Source organism: Sprattus sprattus, assembly GCF_963457725.1.
Source record: "Sprattus sprattus genome assembly, chromosome: 16".
Classification (NCBI taxonomy): Eukaryota; Metazoa; Chordata; class Actinopteri; order Clupeiformes; family Clupeidae; genus Sprattus; species Sprattus sprattus.
In genome coordinates this window covers 25,193,165-25,213,798 of record NC_137914.1, presented here as the reverse complement: position 1 = coordinate 25,213,798, position 20,634 = coordinate 25,193,165, and the positions used below count along the sequence as shown (strand labels likewise).

The following is a 20,634-nucleotide window of genomic DNA, read 5'->3' as shown; positions in this document are numbered from 1 at the left end:
CTGTTTGTTAGTATTCCAGGTTTGGTGGCTGAGTGGATGTGTGGGCAGTGTATATACACACGGCTCCTGCACCTACCTGATTAGAGGGGTGTGGTAGCAGTTAATCAGGTGCTATCACTGAGGTTGCACCTACAGTCTGTCATGGAACCACTTTAATCTTTGGAGTCTAACCACTCATCTTTTATTGATTACATTCTTTTATTATTAACTAAAGAGTTGTCCCACAGACATTGGTATCATCACACTGATATCACCCTACTGTGGTATCTCTCTCTATCTCTCTCTCTCTTTCTCTCTATCTATCTCTCTTTCCCTCTCTCTCAGTCTCTCTGTCCTGAGGAGGTAGGTGTGGTTGCCCCTGAGCAGGATGTGAATGAAGGATACTACTTGCTTCTAATAAACCACTCATAGCTAGCCTTATGATTTTTATTTAACGATTTCATGTTATCCATTTGCTCTCTGTTTGGTTAATGTTGCCTTTAGGAAGGGAAGAATTTAAATTTGCATGCTCATCTAAAAAAAATGTGCTCATGGGCTGTAAGTCAAACACTCATAGCAATGGCCGTCAGTTAAACAATTGCACTATGAGAGAAACATTTACACCCTCCTTCAATCGATTACAACAATATGCTGAAACTGAGGAAGTTGATTACTTCCATCAATGTCTACTTAACTTTGAGTGCTTTATATTTATCTTTATCAACAGAACTTCATCAGGTCACTGAACTTCAAAGTCATCAGTGTAATGAGATGCCAAGCTTATAGCACTGGCTGACAGTCAAACACTTATAGCAATGGCCGTCAGTTAAACAATTGCACTATGAGAGCAACATACATTACCACATTACCAATATGTGGAAGAGGCAAAGATGTTCTGACTGTTCCAGTCTAAATCAATTGCACGGTGTGGGAATTATATATGGGCTCCATATTTAAATGGCATGAAGCTATAACAACCAGGTGAAATAGGCCTATAGAGAGAACATGGACTTTTTTGTGTTATGAGCCATGTGTGGTTTGAGGCACTCTTACATTTGAGTGTTTGACAACAATGTTTTTAAAGGCAGGAATTATTGATGAATCCCAAAAGCAGCGTAAGACCAGGTGTAGCCAATGCACCAGAACACCTGAGAGGCCTTCCAGTCATGGTTTCCAATGGAAACCAACCAGTGACTTAGCCCTAAAATGAATCTACTTCAACTTCATATCATGAATAAGAAAATAATTTACAACCTCCTTTGATCAATTTCAATAATATGCTCAAACTGTTGAATACTTTAATCAGTGTCTACTTTACTTCAGCAGAATTATCTTAATCAACAGAACATTATCAGGTCAGTTAACTTCAAAGTCATCAATGTAATGAGATGCCCAGTAAACAATAGAGAGTCATCCCACACTTATCTCAGCAGAGAGTCCGCTGGATGACTTGCCTTCAATACATGCGTGGAATTTGGCTGTCGGCTCTCCCACAGCTCCATGCTCCAAGAATTCAAGGCAGCATTCCACTTGTTCCACTAATAGTGTCATTGGGTAGAGTAATACAATGGAACAATTTTGTTTACAGTTTGCACAAGGTGCTCATCTGCTCTGAAATACATCGTCACTACATCTAGAAAGATGCGAGTGATTCCTTACCACATGCCAAAATGTGGTAAATTCTGAAACAGAATACACCTACATAACAGCACTTTGAGGCTAAATCAAATGAATAATGGATCTAAAAGCAAAACTTAAAAAGTGCAATGAAATACTTCAGTTATTTATTGCAATGCAGTGGATTTAATGTTGACAAAGGACACAGTAGGCCTTTTTCATTGTTAATGTATACACTGGGGGCGAATGTCACATTCCCTGGTGGTCACCTCTGTGAACTTCACTTGCGTCATGCAGGGAATTCTTGGGACATGCAAGCCACTGTTCGACCTCATGCAACCCCTCCCTTACAACATCCAGTCTTGTCAGCATAGCAACCACTTGAAATTCAATAGCATTTTTGTGGGATTTTTTTTTAGTCATGTTCTTTTTTAACAGAGTAATAGTGCTAGGTCATGGGTTTGTCTTTATTCTTCCTCCCTTAGGCTACTACTAGGTTGTATTTGCCAATGTTTGCTCAAAGGTGCAACTTTCTGTCTTATTGATAAAGACTCTGCCTCTGCAAGATCAGCTCATCCGACCTCTCCGATTGGAAAGTGTTCTATTCTTAATGTTGACAACCAGGGTTGCTAACAAGAGTAGGACTATGCCTTACTTGTTTCAACTAGAAACATTAAATCACCTTCTGTCTGCGACATTACAAATAAACCTACACAATTTAAACGTAGAAAAAAGTGAAATGCTATGTTTCCGTTTTATTTGATGTGACGTTTAGGCTGCTAATCTCAACATGTCCAGCAGATGTCAGTAGTAACCACGAGCAAGTCAAGATGGCAGCCACCATGAAGAAAGGGGTTGTAAGTTGGCTCAAATCAAAAGAAATTATTCTGAGATGTTTGTAAAATCACAGGAGTCGCAGAAATGTGAGACGTGTCTTGAATGACAGAGTGCTTTGTTTGTGATCATTTTAAAGAATCGTCTTTTTTAGGATCCGTATACAAAACATAGCCTTACATGCCGGCCTTGACAGCATGCTCGCACATACATTAGCATCGCTAACTTCCTTGGTAGCTGTTATAGCATAATACTGCACAAATTAAGGTTATGTACCAAAGACGTTTTGGGCTTAGGTCAATGTTTGTATGTTTATGTGTAAACGTTCGATGTTATTCGTGGTGTTTATGTGTTAGATGTAATTCGTGTTGTCTATAAAAATGTAGTTGCCTCAAGGCTGACTTCTCATATCATTCATCCCTGCCTCTAACGTTACCATTCGCTAATACATCAACTTAGCATACCAACCTTATTCTTGGAAAAAGGGAACTAAAGCACGGTTTACTCAGTGGAATAAACTGTAAGAGTTCAGTGGTAACATGAAATAACATAATGGCCGTATGTTGTATCCAAACGCATCTAAAAATAACGTTAGCTAACGTATGGATTGCTATACTGCGTTGTGCCATAGAAATGGACTAACCAACCAAAATAATGTAGGATAGCTGTATAATAAATACTTTGCTGTGGACAGGTGTAGGCTTACAGTGTTCATTGTACCGCTGATAAACCTACAAGCTTGAAATACCGTATATGTTATGCTATGTTGGCTTGCCACTGTTCCACCAGACTATTGGAAAAAGTGTTGACCTAACGGAGAAATGGATTACAGAAAGAAAAGTGATCAACAAAAAAGAAATAAAGAAAGCAGAAACGTATGGTGGAACTGCTGTCGAAGGAGTCACTTTTGGTCTAAAAGCCAGTGTTCATTCATGGCGCTCTGGTTTCTTTGTCTCCAGGCTGTAGAAGATGTCAATGTAACGTTTGAAGATCAGAAGAAAATAAATACATTTGCCAGAAACACAAATCGAACGACTGAACTTAAGGATGAAATAGAGGCTAAAAAGGTAAGAGTACGGCCACTTTTCTGTCTTTCTTTGTGGCTTTTTAAGATATGTGTCATTTAACATTTTGCATTGAAGAAGTCTAACATACTGTTTCTTCTAGAAATCGCTACAGAATCTGGAGGACGCCAGTGATGACCTCATGATGTGTGAGGACGATTCATTGTTAATCCCATACCAAATTGGAGACGTATTCATCAGTCATTCTCAAGAGGAAACTCAAGAGATGTTAGAGACTGCAAAGGTAAAGCCTCCTTTTTCATAGCCTACGTTGCTTTACAAATATGAGGTAATGTCACATGTCTAAGATCAGTAAATAGAGGATTGGAAGGTAGTTCAGGCATTGAGCTCTCTAAAGCGCCTTGAGAGTTGATTATTTTGACGCTATATCAATTAAATTGAATTGAATTGAAGCTGTGTCTAACGAAACACAGTTCTTTTAACAAAAGTGTGACAATGGTCATAGCGGGACTAGGTTGTCTGAGATGTTCTCATGTGTTGTTTGGAAAGGGCAAATGTCAAATGTCAATATCAACAATCTTAAGATCAGTTAAGGCGATGGCCAGAAAGAAGGCGTATTTGTTGTTTGGAAGGAAGGTCAGGTATGACCTAAACACAAACGCATGGCTAAAAAAAAAAAGAAGTTTCCATTTTCATGATAACTAGGTAACTTACAACATAGAATAGTCAGGGTACATAACCCTTTAATGTAAATTCCTTGAATCACTAAATAATCTGTTACTTACTTTTACTCACAGCAGAGAAATAGTATTGTCTATTGTAGGCTACACACCTTCCTTATTTGACTGGTGCTGACGATGAAGATGTCACCCATTGGATATGCCTAAATTATGTCTGAAACTATGAAATTAAGATATGTCTGACAGTGTCCTCCACAAATATCTCCACAAAAAACCTCAGCTTTTCCTGCAGGCATACGTCCTTCCACTCTGGGTTTGTTTATGTAACTTGGTAATGCTATGCTAGCAACCTGAGTACAGGGTAGGTAGGCCCAACTCACTTTCTTGGGGACAGTTCTCATCTTGTAGTGCCATTGATTTAAAGTCTTGTTTGGCTGTTTCTTTTGAAAAAAGGATATTATCTGCTTCAAAATTATGGGTTTCTTTATTATTTCAAAATGTAAAAGTCTCAGAAAAAAAGATAAAATGGACATTTCATTAATGCCAAACCATTAAAAACCAAAAACATTCCATATCAATATCCTAGAATGAAGAGTTCATGTTTTGATTGCAGTTCGTGCTCCATCACTCCATCGCGCTCTTATCACACAGTGAATATTGAACTGAAACGTGACCTCCTTCCTTGATAGTTTAGCTCAGTGGTCCCCAACCACCGGGCTGCGGCCCGCTACCGGTCCGTGAGGCATTTGTTACCGGGCCGCATAGAAAGAATAAATAATTTATATCAATTCCGCTGTATGAATTATTAGTGTCTGAAAGGTGTTTTATTTTGGAAAACTACCGGATTTTCCCGGACGTCACATTCGCCTGTGCCTTTTGTCACGTCAAGACGCTTGTCTCGTTCAAGTGATACGTCACTCAAAAAATAAGCCCGCAAACTAGCGAAACTTAGTAAAAAAAAAAAAACATCTTTGGAGAGCTTCTTTGCAAAGGTGGAAAGGCCAACTAAGGAGCCAGAAGAGGAGCCTACGACCTCAAAAAAAGAAAGCTTCTTTAAACAGACAATACCAGGAGTCATACTTAAAATACGGGTTTATCGCAACAGGTGATTCTCACGCACCAAGTCCGCTCTGTTTAATATGTGGCGACAAGTTAGCAAACGAGCCAATGGAGCATTTAAAACTGTTTCGGCACATGGAGACCAAGCACTGATTCTGAGTTTTGGTGAGTTGTATTTTTCATGCCGTTCGTAATACAATCGTGTTGGCAGCAAATTAACTCCACCTAACGTTAATGTTAGCTTTTGTGTATCAATGGAGAAATGGCTTACATTACATTGATACCTACAGTGCCCTCCACAAATATTGGCACCCCTAGTGAATATGAGCAAAACAGGCTATGAAAAAATATGTCTTTGCTGTTGCATTAAATAAATATTTTTCCCCAAAACATGTGTGCCACAATTATTGGCACCCCTTAATTTAATGTTTTGTGCAGCCTCCCTTTGCCAAGATATCAGCTCTGAGTCTTCTCCTATAATGCGTGATGAGGTTGGTGAACACATGGCAATGGATCTGAGACCATTCCTACATGCAGTAGGCCTATCTCTCCAGATCCTTCAGATTCTGAGGTCAACGTTTGTAGACTCGGCTTCAGCTCATCCCACAGATTTTCTATGGGGTTTAGGTCGGGGGACTGTGATGGCCATGGCAAAACCTTTATTTTGCGGTCGGTGAACCATTTTTGTGTTGATTTTGAGGTGTGCTTCGGATCATTGTCCTGCTGGAAGGTCCAACCACTGCCCATTTATAGCTTACTGGAGGGGGCTGTTAGGTTTTCATTTAATATCTGATGGTATTTGATGGAGTCCATGATACCATGTATCCTAACAAGATGTCCAGGGCCTTTGGAAGAAAAACAGCCCCACATCATCAAAGATACGTCACCATACTTCATATTAGGTATGGGGTGCTCTTCTGTATGGCTATCTTTCTGTCGACGGCAAACCCACCTTTTGATGTTTGTTGCCAAAAAGCTTTATTTTGGCCTCATCTGACCATATAACTCAAACTGTAGGTGCTTTAGTTTGTTGTTAATGACAGCAGAGGCTTTTTTCTGGCAACCCTCCAAAACAACCTGTGGTGATGTGGTGTCTGATTGTAGTTTTGGAGACTTTCTGACCCCAAGACTCAACTAACCTCGACAAAGCCTCATGGGAAATGCTCAAGCTTAGCCTCTCAATAAAGCAAAGGCATTTAAACAACTCAGACATGTCATGTTGCACTGTTCCAAACTCTTTATTATCAATAGAAAATAAAATTAATTTTCGCATAACCTATAGTCTGCTCGGACCACCGATTGTATTAACCACCATAATGTATTACTGTGCAGATTAAATGTAGGCTATGCGGTTAGGCTAAACGTTGCTAATTGTAGCTTGTCTACTGGCTGCTTACCCTGTCCTCCTGTCTTCTTCTACGTTTTTTCACGTTTTTTCAGTTGTCTGTAGCAGCGCTAAAGCGCCACCAACAGGCGTTGGGTATGTACAGTGGTGTAGTGGTCCCTGGAGAAGTGGGTATACTCTTAATTTTTTTAAGCAGCCCATACAGCACAGGATAAACGCCCTGTTTTGAGAAGTGGGTATACTCAATGCTGACAGAAAAATAAGTGGGTATACTCCGTATACCAGCGTATACCCTGGACTACACCACTGGGTATGTACTACAGTCAGTTCATCCCAAACGGGTTTGTTAGTCTTTGCGCAAATCTCTCATTACCAGGCTCCATCCTAACGCAATTAAAAGATTCGATAGGTGTGAAAAATGATTCAGTGAATCTAGACTCTGTGTAAAGGGGGCCTAAGATGAGTATGGGTTTGTGTGTAAGATCAAGGGAAAGTGCATCCCCTTATTTGAATAATTTATACATAAAGATGTGAAGAAGAAGGCATGTTTTTGTAGAATTATTGGTAGAATTGGTCTTAACAGACATTTCCCACTCGTAAACATCAGATTGATATGATCCAACCATTTAAATATGACCACCAAATGCAATGAAAATAAGGCATAATTATTCAAGTAAGCCCACTTAATATCACCAACATTGTTTTCTAAAAGTGGTGGAAAGCATGGGAACAGAAACTCCAAATGGTAGGAGAATTTGTTTTGTGCTGTTTCCTTAAACAAAGCAGTCCATGTACAATGTTCATAAATAAAGCATTTCATACGGAATTGCAAAAATTCAATGTAGGTAATCCCACGTGTTGAAAAATGTGTAAACCTTTGGACCTGGCCAAATCAGTTGGGGTGACATGACAGTCAACAAATTAACATTTCAACACGAAGTTATTGATTAAAAATGGTTTATTTCGCCATTGTTTCTCCGCAACAAAAAATAGTTCAATTGTCAACGTTTTGGTTTGGAATTTTAAGAACTTTGAATTAACGTTTATCATCAATGCGAATGTTTCATCGCGGAGTGATTTATTATTAGCTGTGAAAAGTCCCGTAACTGTTTGTATGTGACGAATATGGAACGTCTCTCGTCCAATCAGAAACAGCTAAATTACGCGATAGAACCCAATTGTTTTATAAAGGTGAACTACAATCCACAACTTGAAGGGGAGCTAAGAAGAAAAAATACCAATTCTCACACAATGGGGCTTTACATTTTGCAATTTTAATCTACAGGAGAATCTGAAAGAAGAGATCAAGGTTCTGGAGGGGAGAGTATCAGCCATTCAGGAAATTCTGGGTGACCTAAAGGTTCAACTCTACGCCAAGTTTGGGAACAACATCAACCTGGAGGCTGATGAGAACTAAATTCCTTGCTACAGTGGGGCATGCTTGCAACAGACTTTTTACAATGTGTATTTCACACCTCATGTCTTACAGTTGGTTCAGAAAGCCCATTTTTCTTTCACATTCTTTTTCTTTTCCTTGTTTGTATGTTTGATGTTTGGTATGAGCACCTTTATTTTACAATTTAAACAGTAAGTGAAGAAGAGTGAAAAGTCACATAGGAGGATGGACTATCCTGGGCTGGTGTATAATTAAAATGTTGGAACAGTGGTCAAAAAATATGTTGTCCTGTTGTGTTTTTCGCTCCCATCTGTGTTTTGAGTCTGCAATGACTGCTGTGTATTAACCGAAGATCCATTTTCATCTTAAACCACCATTTTTTTAATCTTTGTGATCTGAGAATACAGGTATATATGTTAAAGATGCATTTATTTGCATATAATACTAGTTAATATGATTGTTAGCATTAAATCAATGAAGTCTCTTGTAAACAATCCCATTAGTAATTCCAAGAGTCCTGGTGGAAGTAATGCCACCTTGTGTACCCGTACAGGAGGGGAAATTAGGTATTGATTTAGAGAAGGAGAAATTAGTCCAAATCCACCTTGCACTGGATATTCCTTAAGCAGTAGCGTTGCTTTCTCAAACGGTTGGCTTATTATTATCAGGTGGGGGAAATCTTTGAAGCCATTGCATGAGGAGAGATGATCAAGAAAGGGCCAGATCAATTCTGTTTAATGTTCTATCAATCAGAAGCTCTCTGTGCACTTGAAGCATGCAAACCAACAAACCTGAAACATAATGGCCTGTCAACAATGTTGGACTGAGAGAATATGTAATTCAACGCTTTGAAAACTCTGATGACCCTTGAGATCGTATAGGAGCAGTGAGATAGAAATGGGACAGTACGCACATGCCTTGCAGGGTTTAAGAGTGCTGGTTCATTTGAATGAGCCTCAGGGAGAAGGTAGACACTGAATTATGGTAAGCCTTTCTTGAAACACATCTTGGTTGACCTATTAAATAAGTTATTTTACACTGGAGAGAATTAGAGATTAGAAAATACTGTAATGAAATTTGATTCAAATTAACACAGGGAAAATAAAAGGAAAGGCAACCCACCTGTTGGTCAGATTCCTGTTTTGGTCAGGCCATATGGACTAACTGCCCACTAGTTTCGATTGATGCTCAATTTGGTTGACAAATGATTTGTTTTTGGCCAGGTTATACGTATGCATTTACGATATGCTTTGTGCAATAACCATAATCAGCATATATCTAACTGAGGCAACCAGGCTTCTCTTGGCTACTGAGTCATGCTATTTCATAGGGCAGGGCCTCTAAACCGACTTCTGTATACACCTCTAAACAGACTACTGGATACAACTCTAAATAGACTACTGGATACTATACACCTCTAAACAGACTACTGTATACATTCTTAAAGCTTTGATGAGAGGACAGGGCCTCTCTGCAGACTAATGTATACATCTCTAAAGCTTTGCCCCTCTGGCACACACTGATGACCCAGATCCTTGTGCATCCAAATGAAGTGGCTCCTGACATGGCACTTAGCAACAGCAACTCTATGAAGTGCTTATCACAATCCTGTGATTTTCGAGATGGAAGTGCCTCTTGAGATAGCTAGCTTAATTTAATAGAATCACTTCACAAATACCGTGCTATAACTTCTACTTTGCCTTAACAACTGTTGTGTCTTGTCTTACTTGTATTCCTCCATCTTGAAGTGGACATTGAAAACACTAAATATGAATCCTTCTTGAAATGAATAATGTTTTTGTATCTATAAGCAAAACACAAGCAATAGACAAGGTGCTTCAAACATTCTTCTGTACACTCTTAGACTGAGGTGTGCACACACTTTCATAAAATACAGAGGGGATCTATTATTCCAGTATGTTTCCATTGGAACATGTTCTATGTGAACAGAGAGAAGTCTGTGTGCCCGAGGTATTGGAATGAGATGGTGTTATAACTGAGGAGACGAGCTCTCCTGAGACCCTGTGGCTAACTGACAGTTCCTAATAGCACTTGACAACTTTGTGCTTTCCTTTACACAATGGAGGAGTCTTGTAATTAATTTACAAATGAATGTCTTCTCTCATTAAGCAATACACTACGGCTAATTTACTGCCTTAGGCACACTTGTCCTTACTAAATGTGCTATCAAAATGAGTCTGGTTTTGTTGGATATTTTTAGAATTAAAAGTGATCGTAAAATGCACTGTCACTGTTATCTCAAGAAAATGATTGGTTTTATAGATTAAACTACTTGCCATAATATGTTTAATTCATTATGTTCGCTTTTGTTTATGTTCGTTTGTGTTTTTACCCATATTTTTCAAAAGTAGATGTGCTTCTAGACATAAGTCAAAAGGGTTTCACAACAGAATGCATTTTCAGGATTGTAAGACCCTATGATTGATTCTGATGTAGAATGATTTTAGTTGTAAAAGACAATTTCTTTAATCCAATCCAAAGACTATGAAGTCAAACTGCAGCTGAAAGGTCTTCACAAACAAAGCCCACTTCTTCACTTTGGCGGATAAGGACACCAAACATTCTGAGGCCAGTTGTTCGTGGGCTGGTGAAGGGGAGAGGAGGCTGAACCAGTATGAGCCGGTGACCCTGATGATGGAAAATTAGACATGCTGTCTCACAAATTACTGCCTTGGTGCTGCTTTTGAAGTTCGGATGTTCCTGTGCACAGCCATGCAAGCTTCATTAAGTTATGGTGGGGAGTGCAGTCCACACAACTAAATAAAAAATAACCGATAAATAAATGGGTTTTGAAGTTCTAGTAGACACCTCTAGAGAATCCAGGATCTCAATTAACAAGTTTCTTTGCCTCCCGGTCTTCCTTGTGGAATCACTTCACCAGTGAAGATTAACAGGAGGAGCCCCGCCCATTCCTGCCAAGCCTGGCGTTCAGCTTGTTAAAGCTGAGCAAACACTTGGGACTGGGAGGAAATGACACAGTCTTATTTCCCATGAGCCTCAGTGAGTGCACTCTCTCCTACCTCCTTTAGAGCTCACCTCTCTCTCTCTCTCTCTCTCTCTCTCTTTCTCTCTCTTTCTCTCGCTCTGTCTTTCTCTTTTAATAATACACTGTGAACATCAGGCGTTTAATTCATGCATGAACCTTTGTAAACACTGCATGTGGTTTCCAGGCAAAGACCAACGTTGGGAATCACTGAAATAATTCTGTGAGTCAGGGCAATACTCCACAGTAATGTAATGTTACTTTATCTCTGTTAAAGGTTATGTCTAAATGTAATAAGTGTTCAGTCATATAATTTACCATTACAGATGCAAACTCAATGCAAAGATCGAGCTGGAATTTGACCTAGGTAGGCAGGCACCACCATATCTCTCCACTAGATGTCACTGTGTCTGCATAAATGCTCAAAGTCAAAAGTGGTGTTAAATGCAAGAACGCCCATTCTGTTTACAGCATAGACCTTTGATTTTACTCACTATTTGTTTTATTTAATATACGTTATTGAAAAGTGATCATATATTCAAGAGAAACCATCCATTCAGATAGAATCTGACTCGGCTCCATAATGATCAGATGGTAAAGGTTCGATGAAGCTCAGATGAATCGAGAACATTTTATTTTAGGAGGTAAAGTCACAAGCAACAAATATACTGTGTTCTTTAAAATGCTTTTTTAAAGCATTAGTATTTCTAGAGCAAATACTATCTCAGTGGGTGTTCCAATCCGCGTATATTTTACTTCACATGAATTGCTGGATTAGACATATCTACTCATGTCATGTAAACGGTGATTGAAGAAAAAATGAAGTGCCTTAATTGTACTGCAGATATGAGAGTTTTGACGAGTTATCTCTGCGAAACTGAAGTATGTGCATCAAGGAAAGACTAAGAGTGGTCACTTAAGAAAATTGCCTACAGCTGTGCCCCTGGCACAAGAGAACCATTACACATAGATGTTCATTACACTCAGTCTCCACAAGGTTTAAAAATCGCAGGCGCACTGAGAGTTCAGTGAGACAGCTCGACTATAACAGATTATGATGGCACGACATGTAAGGGACAGCCAGGGGATTTGAGAAGATTATGTGCCTAAACCCAAAGCACACAGCTTTCAAGGAGCAGACACAGAACAGCCGAGCATGGAGACCAGTAACACAACGTCAAGTATGCATTTTCTCATTGAAGACGCTGTCAAGACAGATACTGTTCTGGGTCCAGATAGACTTCCACCTATAGACTCATGGCCTTAGGGTTAGAGATGAGTTCATTTGGAGGTAATTGCATCACCATACCTTTCTGTGACTTGGGACTGCCTGCTCTGGCTTTCACATGAATGTATGTGACTAGGGACTGCCTGCTCTGGCTTTCACATGTATGTATGTGACTAGGGACTGCCTGCTCTGGCTTTCACATGTATGTATGTGACTAGGGACTGCCTGCTCTGGCTTTCACATGTATGTATGTGACTAGGGACTGCCTGCTCTGGCTTTCACATATGTGACTAGGGACTGCCGGCTCTGGCTTTCACATGTATGTATGTGACTTGGGACTGCCTGCTCTGGCTTTCACATATGTGACTAGGGACTGCCTGCTCTGGCTTTCACATGTATGTATGTGACTAGGGACTGCCTGCTCTGGCTTTCACATGTATGTATGTGACTAGGGACTGCCTGCTCTGGCTATCACATACAGTATGTATTCCCTGAGTCTACGTACATTTTCATATCATTTCACATGAACCATGCACTATCTATATGACCAGGGTTAGTCAGCGGCAACACACAAAGTGCATCACCAGCAGCAGCAAGCATGTGTTTAACAGCACTTTAATACGTTTTTCACAACGTGTTTCACGGTACTTAAATTATAATTGAAACAAGGACAAAGTTATATAAAGTGTGACCAAAGTTAATGCCAAACTGCACAGAAACCCATAAAATGAATGTTGTTGTCGTGGCTATTAATCTAAAGGTAATGCATCCTGTCCTCACACATGGGGGGAATAGGAGGCATACAATCAGGAAGTGTGTTTGGATGTGTTTAATAACATTCAAGCCTATTTGAGTATAAGTGGTGTTTTTCTTAATACGAGCCTGACCTAAGATGGAAACTTATTGTGTATGTTTTGGATGTATGTGTACCTCACTATGCCTTTGGGTGCACATTTCTAGCATTCTAGCATTGTTCTCCCTCCCATCCCTCAGTAACTGTGCAGTCAGCTCTGTCCCATCCTGACTGCAAAATCAGTAGAAATTGTGCTAACGTTACCCATCCCATCTTCCTGCAGCACTGCTTTCCACCCTAACTTGAGTGAGCTGCATGCAATCAGCTGACTTATAAGGTGCACTATGACAAGGAATACACTTAGCAATATGGAAAAATGCACAGTGAGAGAAGCAGTCACAGAATATAACAGCAAATTCTTCTGTCCAGCAGACTCAGTTGTATATAGCTGGAGCAATTATTCACACACGCCTCATCTCATTTCTCTGGAAATGACTCTTTCACTATGATAACCAGTCCATAGTATTTCTGTACCCCGTTATGAACAAATACAAGATAAAAACTAAGTGTTTGGTGGTCAATGATCAGTGAATAGTTGCTGATAGGCCTGATTTCTTGCACTATTAAGTACAGTTGCTTGGTCAGTCTTATCATATCAGTGTCACACATACCCTGGGTGCTCTAGTTATTTTCAGTACAGAGGGCATCACAGGAGGTGTTGCATTCAAGAACTCTGTGATCATACCCTATAAAGCTCCAAATTAACATGTTTATAGATAACAAGAACTCTGTGATAGTAGATAGATAAACTTGTATTAATCCTGTTGGGGAAATTCAGGTGTAGTAGCAGCAAGGTAATAGTAATCAAGTGAATACATAGAAATGAAAATAAATGAATACAAATTTGAATATAAAATGAATATACAAATAAATAAAATAAAATAAATAAGATAAGTACAACTCAGCTAGCGTAAATTAGATAAAAGTTATGTTTTGTTGCGGAGCCTGATGGCTACTGGTACAAAGGACTGGCCAAAGCGCTTTATGGTGTGCCAATGATGGATCAGTCTGTGGCTGAACGTGCTCCCTATCTGCGTTAGCTCGTCATAGAGGGGATGGGAGGGGTTCCTCAGGATAGCATCCAGCTTCCTCCTCGTCCTCTCGTCCTCTCCACCACAACCGCCTCCAGGTTGTCCAGATCACGGATCCAGCCTTCCTTACCAGCTTGATCATACCCTATAAAGCTACATATGAACATGCTCACTAATACCAAGAACTCTCTGATCATCCCTATAAAGCTACAAATAACAAGGTATCCGCTTTCAAAAAAGCAATAGCAATACAACCTTGTAGAAATTGTGCAGACCACAGCTTTGTATAAAACTTATTTTACAGGAGAGTTGGCAGATCAATGTCCATGGCAAATATATTTGCACAGACCACATGTCCATTAGGGATGTACCCCAATCCAAGTTATTTGGGAAAGCACAAATTATGTGAAGGACACAGATATTCTACTTGAAGTAGCTCGTTATTCTGATAAAAGGGTCAGCTACATGTTTCACATGTCTGTTTCTCAGCCATTGCGTTTCCTCTCATCGATTTATATTATTGTGGATGGCCAAGATAAAAATGCCCATTCTGTTGACAGCATAGGACTTTGAATTCACTAACTAGTTGTTTTATTTATTGAAAAGTGATCGCTATATTCTGCAGTCACCCCCACTGAGTTAGCAGACAGCAGGGGGCAGGTGAAGAGCTGCCCATTCCCTGGCTCTCACTCAGGGAAACTCTCCATTCAAGGAGCAGACATCATGAACCGAGAGTGAGCCACTGAGACTAAAGCCTGCTGGAGCAGCTGGATCCTGTAGAGTTCAGACAGTTCATAAAAGTTAGTTTAGTTAAAAATAAAAAAGAGAGATTTAAAGTAAGAGGATGTGAAAATATATGTGATAATGACTTATACGTATACCAATTTGAAATCAATGTGATGCTTTAAAGGCACAACAATTGCTTTGCCAATGAATTTTAGGTTAGAAAATACAACATTTGCCATATTTAACGTGACTTCCCGTACAAACCATGCCCACGTCCAGCCTTCAATCAAAATACAAAGATAGATAACTTTGTTGGTTGAACTCATACAGAAACAGATATTAAACATATATTAAATACGCATCCTTAACTGTGATATGCCTCATATTTTCATGAGGTTTGTCTGAACCACTCTTACCTATTCTTCAACCAGAGCCACAGTTCATCCCACTAAAGGTCACCACTGGGCAAATGTCTTGCCTCCCAAATCAACAGTTTGATTGTCTTGCTACATAAATGATTGTATTTTATGTTTGGTTACACAGTTGACAGCAGTTGGTTTATTAATTTCAATATTTAGTTAAATAAAGAAAGTCGCATCTCAAAATGTTATCTGTTTAATTCATGATGTAAGGAAGGTTGGCTTAAAAGGTGTAGCCTTACATCTTATTGAGTATTATCTTAATCACTTTTGGTGTGTGCATGCTGTTTTCATCAGATTCACAGCCAACGTGCCGTTGACATTGGTATTCCATTCATGTTTAAATAACCAATTCAAATCTGGAGTAACTTCTATCCATCCTTCTTGGACTCCAATCTGCCTTCAGGCATACTCAAACTACTTATAGACATCTTCTCTGCCTAAGATCTAAAATCTTCAGTAACTCACACAAGAATCTCTGGCAGGATTCTCAGCACAAGGATCTCCAAATGACTTGGGCCTATTGTCCAAGCCAGGGGGCAAAGGTAAGTAATCTGCTGCTTTAAATGACATCAAACTCTTCTGTTTACTTCTGTTGTGTTCTTAGGGGGCAAGCTCTCTTCTTGTATTGATCTGCTGTTGGGATGTCTGTGGGACTGAAAGCTCAAAGAGGTCTGGCTGAGCTTGTGGTTCCACTTCAAGACCCCTTGTGGTTAGTATATAAAACTACTTTTAAAATGTGTTTATTTCCTCTACATCGTACATAGAGTATTTACTTGATTCTTACATTTATTAACTGTTTCAGTATAAAATGTAGCAAGCTAGCCAAAGAAATACAGGCTCAAACTTAATGTTGTTGAAGAATCAGACTCAACATTGCATAACCTAGAATATGGAGAGAAGCAAGTAGTCAAGGCATTGTGAAAAATATAGGAATGGAGTTGATGGTGTGATTTCAGAAAGGTTTGCTGTTATAAACAGCTAAATGTATTCTGTATCTCATTTTGAGACCGGAATGTTTCTAAACACCATGACCATGTTGTCTATCAATGAATGAGAACAGCTTCAGTTTATGTTGTGTTACTTTGTAAGACCATCTTAGTACCTAATATAGCAAATATCACATTAATTTATGATTAATTATAAAAAGGAGAAAATAGATTTCAATGTTTATATTGCTTTTATTTGTTAAATGTTGCTCATTTTGCTCTGGGTTCTTTTAAGAGTTCCTTTTGTGTCTTAATAATATCTAAACTCCAGACAAACTAAAGTATTGAAACCGCAGTAGTGTTGTCTCCCTGTAAAGCAAAAGAAACATCTGGGTGTAGACACACCTTATTTAGCTTTCAAAATGGAGTAATTATGGTCAAATGACCAGTTACTTACTTGGGAACATAAAATAGTTTTACTAAAAGAAGGTTGATTGCTTATGCACCTCACAGCCATGAGTGTTTACTGTGTATTTACATGTGTGTGTGTGAGTGAGAAGATATTTTACTGCTCCAGTTTTCCCCTTTCCTTTAGTGTATACTATAGCTTTTTGTGCATCATAACAGTCTGCAAAGTTACAAAATCCTGAAGTACACACCACAGAAACCACTTTTCTCAGCTGCCTGAAATGCCTCGTTGGCATTCCAGTCTTTTCCTTTGTTACATAGTGACACAGTCTCGTAACACAGTTCTTATTGCCCAATGACGATGATATTCGGAGCACACTGGGCCCATCATGATGAGGGGGCTTAAAGACGAGAGCTCTATCAGAGCGTTTCAGAAAGACGGTAAACAGAGAGGCTCAGTGTGAGAAAAGGAATGTGTTTTTGAATCATTGAGGCATGTAAATCTATTCTAGTAGAGCCCAAAAAGTCGAATAAGGAACATTGAAAGTGAGCATAAGAGGTCCCGTTTAAATGCGTTGGAAGGAAGTCAAAATACACATTTCCCCACCAAGCAAAGGAATAAAATGACCATCTAACTTAACAAAAGAAGACAAATGCCTATTCCCTTGTTCCCCACAGTGTTCCATCTCCATTCCAGGCTCTACAGATTGGAAGGGGAGGGGGGGGGGGGGGGGGGGGGGCATGCTTTGTCCTTGTCTCCTCCATCCTCCTCTTAATGGAGATGGATCACTCATAACACGTCGAATAATTCTGGCTGATAATCAGTGGATAATCTGATAATATATACTCTTCACAGTGGTACTGTGTGCTCTGAATGTGTTCTGTCTCAAGCCAAGAGGGCTGAATGACATACAATGTGAAAAAGACAAACTAACTGAACCACACATTCAATGACAGTACAGTCGAGATATGGTGAGGGGTTAGTGCCTCAAAAGCTACATTTACATAGTGTTTTCTCAAACAGTCCCTCTCAACACAGGATTCCATGACCAGTCCAGTTTATTCAATGCCACAACGTTATCATTTTCCTTTTAATGAAGCATCGAAATTACCTTACAGTGAGCTGTTTTATTTTGTTTAGTCTCTTATAAGAGACTCATGGTCAAGTGTCTACAATCCAGCACTGGTATATCATACAACTTCTTCAAGTCTTCTTCCCTTAATAAAACATATTTTTTAAGAAATGTAGGGGCACTGCATAACTTAGTGTTAGACTGTACATACAGTATGTTCAGTACATAGTTATATTTATTTACGTATAGGCTGTTCACACCACCCAATCACTCAGAGACCCAGCGCCGATATCTAGGGCCAGCTGCTCAGTGTTTTACTTATCTTATTTATTTTTTATTTTTATTGACATATTTTATTCCTATTACCTTGTAACCCACTCTTAACTGTAACTCTTCTTGCTGCAATTACACCTGAATTTCCCTACAGGGATTAATAAAGGTTTATCTTATCTTCTATTATCATATGCTTTATTAGATTGATGAGGCATTATGTAGGTAACGTGTTTTTAGATCTATCATCATCTATCATCGTTTTAGAATCTATTCATTTTCTTTCTTTGGAGAACCATCCCAGTCACTTTCATCAGTGGGGCACTTTAGAGTGCACACCCAGACGATAATAGAAAAATAAATAGCTCACATGAGAGTTTGCCTCTCACCATCCCCCTCGTCCCCTACTCCTCTGTCTGGAGTTGTAGGCCTCAACAGAAGATCCTACTTTTGTGCTTTAGTGAATAAAATGTATGTGGGTGTAAAATCATTTAATAATAAAGGAATTTACCAATGCTCTCGATTCACCTATGTTATAGCAGCCAATGATATATGGAACTACTCTGGTTTAAAATAAGTATTTGTTTTTTTGGTTGTGGTTCCTGGACCAGATGTGGGCTAAATCATGTAATGTGTGCTGTTAAAACTGATACAGGCCCTTTAAAAGGCTGTTGGTGAGATACAGTGCCTTCCACAAATATTGGCACCCCTAGTGAATATGAGCAAAACAGGCTATGAAAAAATATTTCTTTGCTGTTTATCTTCTTGGTATTTCACTCAAAATATTCACAAAAATCTTACCTTGTCATTGAAGTAAAATTATTGAAAGAAAAAAAAACTGTTGACATTAAATAAATATTTTTACCCAAAACAAGTGTGCCACAATTATTGGCACCCCTTAATTGAATGCTTTGTGTAGCCTCCCTTTGCCAAGATAACACCTCTGAGTCTTCTCCTATAATGCGTGATGAGGTTGGTGAACACATGGCAATTGATCTGAGACCATTCCTACATGCAGTATCTCTCCAGATCCTTCAGATTCTGAGGTCAATGTTTGTAGACTCGGCTTCAGCTCATCACACAGATTTTCTATGGGGTTTAGGTCGGGGGATGGCCATGGCAAAACCTTTATTTTGTGGTCGGTGAACCATTTTTGTGTTGATTTTGAGGTGTGCTTCGGATCATTGTCCCGTTGGAAGGTCCAACCACGGCCCATTTATAGCTCACTGGAGGGGGCTGTTAGGTTTTCTATCTGCTGGTATTTGATGGAGTCCATGATACCGTGTATCCTAACAAGATTTCCAGGGCCACAACATCAAAGATCCGTCACCATACTTCATATTGGGTATGGGGTGCTCTTCTGTATGGCTATCTTTCTGTCAACGCCAAACCCACCTTTGATGTTTGTTGCCAAAAAGCTTTATTTTGGTCTCATCTGACCATATAACTCGGTCCCATTGAAAGTCTGACTTACATTTGGCAAACTGTAGGCGCTTCAGTTTGTTGTTAATTGACAGCAAAGGCTCATGTCTGGCAACCCTCCAAAACAACCTGTGGTGATGTAGTTTTGGAGACTTTCTGACCCCAAGACAGTTTTCAACTGTTTAGAGATTTTCTTGTGTCCATTTCTTGATTTATGCAGCTCAACAACTTTCCGTCGCAGATCGTCACTGTGTTCTTGGGTCTTTCCCATAGTGATGAATGACTAATGGAATTTGGCCTGTGTTACCTCATATTTGTACGCCAGTGGAACAGGAAGTCATGGTTGACCTCTAGGAGTTCCTTATCAAACAGGTGAACTTAAAAATGAAAAACATGACTGGAATTATACTTCAGTTAGATTTTTATTACAAGATTTTTCTAGGGGTGCCAATCATTGTGGCACACATGTTTTGGGTAAAAATATTTATTTAATAATTTTACTTCAATGAAAAGGTAAGAGTTTTGTGAATATTATGAGTGAAAGACCAAGAGGATAAACAGCAAAGAAATATTTTTTCATAGCCTGTTTTGCTCATATTCACTAGGGGTGCCAATATTTGTGGAAGGCACTCTAGGCTACCTTACCTATGATGCATCCAGTGTTTTATCACTTATTATGCTTAACTCCTTCTTTAGGCAAGAATTATCACTGTAAGTTATAGCTTAATAGTAGCCTAATAGTTATAATTGTAGTTTAATAGTAGGTGATTGTCACTATAAGTTATAGCTATAATAGTAACTTAATAGCTATAATTGTAGATTAATAGTAGGTGTTTGTCCCTAAAAGTTAAAGCTTAATAGCTATAATAGTAGTTTTATAGTAGTCACTATAAGTTATAGATTAATAGCTTTAATAGTAGTTTAATAGCTTTAATAGTAGGTGTTTGTCATTATAAGTTATATAGCTTAATAGGTAAAATAGTAGTTTAATAGCTATAATAGTAGTTTAATAGTAGGTGATCGTCACTATCAATTATAGCCTAATAGCTATAATAGTAGTTTAATAGTAGGTGTTTGTCACTATAGTTTATAGCTTAATAGGTATAATAGTAGTTTAATAGTGAGTGTTTGTGGTTCAGTGGTTAGTTTAGCTGCCCTCTAGGCGATCCTATGCAAGTCGCTTTGGTCAAAAGTGTGTGCTTAATCCTAGAGCTTTACCTTTAGTCTATCATGTTGACTAGTGTAGGGGTTTCATTCTCACAATTCTAACAATTCACGTAGGCCATTATACTTTAAAACTCAAAAAGTTGACCTATGTTATGTTGCTACTGGACAA

The 20,634-nt window shown here is 39.0% G+C and overlaps 1 protein-coding gene across 1 annotated transcript; it reads left to right on the top strand.

Moving 5' to 3' along the window:
• The first annotated feature begins 2,416 nt into the window (after nucleotides 1-2,416).
• pfdn4 (prefoldin subunit 4) lies at nucleotides 2,417-8,214 on the top strand. Its single transcript, XM_080853640.1, has 4 exons — nucleotides 2,417-2,453; nucleotides 3,390-3,497; nucleotides 3,598-3,738; nucleotides 7,825-8,214. Exons 1-4 carry the CDS (start codon nucleotides 2,427-2,429, stop codon nucleotides 7,954-7,956), a joined length of 408 nt encoding a protein of 135 aa, XP_080709766.1. The 5' UTR covers nucleotides 2,417-2,426; the 3' UTR covers nucleotides 7,957-8,214.
• The last annotated feature ends 12,420 nt before the right edge of the window (nucleotides 8,215-20,634 follow it).